The 4,176-nt window shown below is 34.6% G+C and overlaps 1 protein-coding gene across 1 annotated transcript in view; it reads left to right on the forward strand.

Annotated features, from left to right (window-relative positions):
• The window catches only part of PKD2L2 (polycystin 2 like 2, transient receptor potential cation channel), a 37,056-nt gene that overhangs the window by 17,872 nt on the left and 15,008 nt on the right, over nt 1-4,176 (forward strand). The window contains exons 7-8 of the mRNA XM_028493440.2: nt 458-628; nt 928-1,109. Of these exons, the coding sequence (XP_028349241.1) occupies nt 458-628; nt 928-1,109 (353 nt within the window). The remainder of the gene's footprint in view (nt 1-457; nt 629-927; nt 1,110-4,176) is intronic.

A 4,176-nucleotide genomic window follows, 5' to 3' on the forward strand; every position in this document is an offset into this window, starting at 1 on the left:
CGAACCCGGTTCCCCTGCATCGGCAGGCGGACGCGCAACCACTGCGCCACCAGGGAAGCCCAAGGGGTTTATTTTTTTGGAGCTGTAAAAAATTTTTTCTTGGAGTGTTACACAGTGAAAAATACTAAACTCTTAGGTATCATGTAGTTATATGGAGCAGAAACTCTTACAGTCTAGTCAGAATTATATAATCATTTTATACATTTGTGTTTTATGACTCAAAGAAACAAAAAGTCATATAGATTAGGATAGCCAGGCAGTATTTTGCTACTTTTATGATAATTATGCTACCTTAAACTTCTATAAACTGAGGCTTACTTTCATTTATGTAAAAGCCTGTCTTATCTCTCCCTCCCTTTTTGTTGAACTTCTGATGACCTTTTTCATGTGTTTATTCATAGGCTGCAGGAGATTGAGAGGTAATCTCTAATTTAACCCTTCTTATTTTCCCATTTAGTTGTGTTTTGTGGCCGTTTTCTTCAACTCATACTGTAATATACAAATTTTTCTCTTGCTTGGACAACTGTTAAAAAGTACTGAAAAATATTCAGACTTCTATTTTCTTGCATACTGGCACATTTATTACAACAATATAATTGCCATAACCATCTTCTTTGCCTGGATAAAGGTATTTATATTTTATCAGATATAACAAATTAGATATATTTTATTATATTAGATAATAAAATGGGAACTTAAACTACAAAGTTATGAAAAAACAAAAGGATATTCTTAACTATACAGTAATTTTTTTATACAGTAATTTTTAAAGTAGTTTGGCTTTGGAATGATTGCCAGCGAATCCTCAAACACCCTGTCATGAAGCATCTCTTTTAATTTCAAGCAGATTTCTTCTGAAATTAATTTACTCTAAGTCATTATAATCTTTAATATTCTCCTATTTCAATTAACTTTGTTCTTTTTCAGATATTCAAATTCATAAGCTTTAATAAGACAATGTCTCAGCTGTCATCAACCTTGTCCCGCTGTATCAAAGACATAGTAGGATTTGCCATCATGTTTTTTATAATATTCTTTGCTTACGCTCAGTTAGGATTTCTTGTTTTTGGATCACAAGTTGACGACTTTTCCACTTTTCAAAATTCCATGTAAGCTCTTAGCATAAGTGTAATTTATGCAGTTTTATCCAGTTTATTAAAAAAAATCATGAAAAGGCCTATAAGTAGTGACAAAAGCTTTAATAAATTAAAAAATGGTTTGATATTTTCACTGATGGCTAAATATCTGTCACACTCAAAGTACAGTTAGGCATTGAAAGATCCAAATGGATGGTGTTATCCACTTTTCAAGTGTTACCAGGTTCAAGCTAGAAAAATATTTTTTTACTTTTCAATAGAAGTGAAAATTTTACCTAAGATAAAAGAAATTGGCTCCATGTCTCTGTAATATTTATTCTCTGGGCAAAAGAAATCTTAAGTGTTTTCTTTAGAGGGCTCTATCTTTAGAATCCTTTTATTGATATTGACCTGATTATCCTTTGCTGATCTGGCAAAGCTGAATTTTAAAAATAGCTTTATACACATAAAACAATCAGCAGATAACTAACTTATAGAACTGATTAGGTAGAATCCCTAGAAAAATATTGTCTTTAAAAGTGAATAATTTAAATAAATTTACTTTCGTTTTTGAGTAGGTAAAACAAGTTCTGTGTAAAAAAATTATGATAGCCTAAAATATCAGTTCTCAAAATGTGTTCTGTGCAATCTAGACCAAGACTGTCTGGGGGAAATGGCTTCATTTTGCATCACTCTTGGAAATTCGTAGTGCATGGTAACATATGGCTCTGAGAAAAACTGCAATAACTTTCCCTTTAGTTAAGAATTCCTCAAACTTGTCCATGGCCCTTTTACTCAATTTGGGGTAAATTCTGGTCTGAAAAATTTCTTAGGTTGCCCTCTTTTCATCATCCACATGTAAATACTGTATTATCTAAGTACCAATTGCATGAAATTTAATAATATTTTTCTGAATAACCCTTTACTAAATCAGTAGTGGAAAGAGTGGACTAGCAACCAAGAGGATATAATTCTACTTTCCAATTCTGCCACTAGCTATTTAACTTTTCTAGACCTTAATTTCTTTATCTGTAAATAAAGGGGCTGGACTAAATCACTCCCAAAGGTCCTTTCCAACTTCAAATGACCTATAATTTGAGAAGTCTAATTAGCTTATCCAGAGTGAATAACGTTTGCAGTTCCAACAACTTCTTGGTCCTTTCCTAGGATCTTAATTCAAGTGTTAATAATAAAACTAAGTAGTATTGGACATTAACTATAAATGTAGTAATTTACAGAACCTTGGAAATTTGTGTTCCCTTGGATAGTGAGAGGAAAGAAAGTATAAGGCACAAAGTAAACAGACAGAAAATTTAGAAATGGATTAATGAGGGGACTTCTGCCTTTGGTAATGATGTGCTAGGTTATTCAAATCAACCTCTTCACAATTTAAAAAGCTGGATGAAATATAGGAAACATTTAAGAACTAACAAAAAAGTGAGTGGCCAAAATCAGAAAGCAAGAACCCAGAAAAGTAAACTCAGCATCCAAAGCTACTTCTGCCCTGAAGGCTTTTTTTTTTAAACTGATAAAAATTTTAAATTGTGTTATAGCATAACATAAACTTTACCATCTTAACCATGTCTCTTTTTTTAACCATTGCTAACTGTACAGTGAAGTACATTCATATTGTTCAATCATCACCATCATTCATCTCCAGAAATCTTTTTATCTTGCAAAACTGAAACTCTATACTCATTAAACAGGAACTCTCCATTTCCCTCCCTACCCCTGCCCCTGGCAACCATCATTCTACTTTTTGTCTCTATGATTTTGATTACTCAAGGTACCTAGTGGAATCATACAGTATTTGTCCTTTTGTGACTGATTTATTCCACTTAGCATAATGTCTTCAAGATTCAACAATGTTGTAGGATATGTCAGAATTTCCTTTTTGAAGCTGAATAATATTCCATTGTACGTATATACCACATTTTGTTTATCCATTAATTTGTCAATGACACTTGGGTTGCTTCCACGTTTTAGCTATTATGAATAATGCTATGAGAACATGGTGTACAAATATCTCTTTGAGATCCTACTTTGAATTCTTTTGGGTACATACCCAGAAGTAGAATTGCCGGATCATATGGTAATTGTATTTTGAATTTTTGAGGAACTGCTATACTGTTTTCCACTGTGGCTATTCCATTTTACCTTTCCACCAACGGAGCATTTCAACTTCTCCACATCCGTGTCAAAAATTGTTATTTTCTGTTGTTTTTTTTTTTTTTTTGATAGTAGCCATCCTAATGGATGTGAGGTGATATCTCATTGTTTTTGATTTGCATTTCCCTATTGATTAGCAATCTTGAGCATCTTTTCATGTGCTTATGCATATGTTGGCTCACTTGATGGCATCCCACAGGTCCCTTAGGCTCTGTTCACTTTTCTTTAAACGTTTTTCTTTCTGTTCCTCAGACTCAATAATTTCAATTGCCCTATCTTCAAGTTCACTGATATTTTTTTTTCTGCCTATTCAAATCTACCTTTGAATCTCTCTAATGAATTTTCATTTCAGTTATTGTACTTTGCAGCTCTATAATTTTTTTGGTTTCTTTTTAGGTTTTCTATCTTTTTATTGATATTTCCATTTTATTCATACATAGTTTTCTTGACTTACTCCATGTCTTCTTTTAGTTCTTTGAGGATCAGTCTGAGGTGTAAACTTAAGGTCTTCTCAGGCCTTTTCTGAGCCTGTGCCATTCCTTGGGCATGCATGGTGACCGTCTAATTTCCTCCATATATGCAGTTTTTTTTTTTTAATGTCCTAGTTTTTTGTTTTTGTTTTTTTTTTTTGGCCATGTTGGTTCTCTGTTGCTGCGCGTGGGCTTTCTCTAGTTGCGGTGAGCAGGGGCTACTCTTCCTTGTGGTGCATGGGCTTCTCATTGTGGTGGCTTCTCTTGTTGTGGAGCACGGGTTCTAGGCATGTGGGCTTCAGTAGTTGTGGCTCGCAGGCTCCAGAGTGCAGGCTCAGTAGTTGTGCAGCACGGACTTAGTTGCTCCGCGGCATGCGGGATCTTCCTGGACCAGGGCACAAACCCGTGTCCCCTGCATTGGCAGGCGGATTCTCAACCACTGCGCCACCAGGGAAGCCCGG

The sequence above is a fragment of the Physeter macrocephalus genome, chromosome 8 (assembly GCF_002837175.3).
Source record: "Physeter macrocephalus isolate SW-GA chromosome 8, ASM283717v5, whole genome shotgun sequence".
Taxonomy (NCBI): domain Eukaryota; kingdom Metazoa; phylum Chordata; class Mammalia; order Artiodactyla; family Physeteridae; genus Physeter; species Physeter macrocephalus.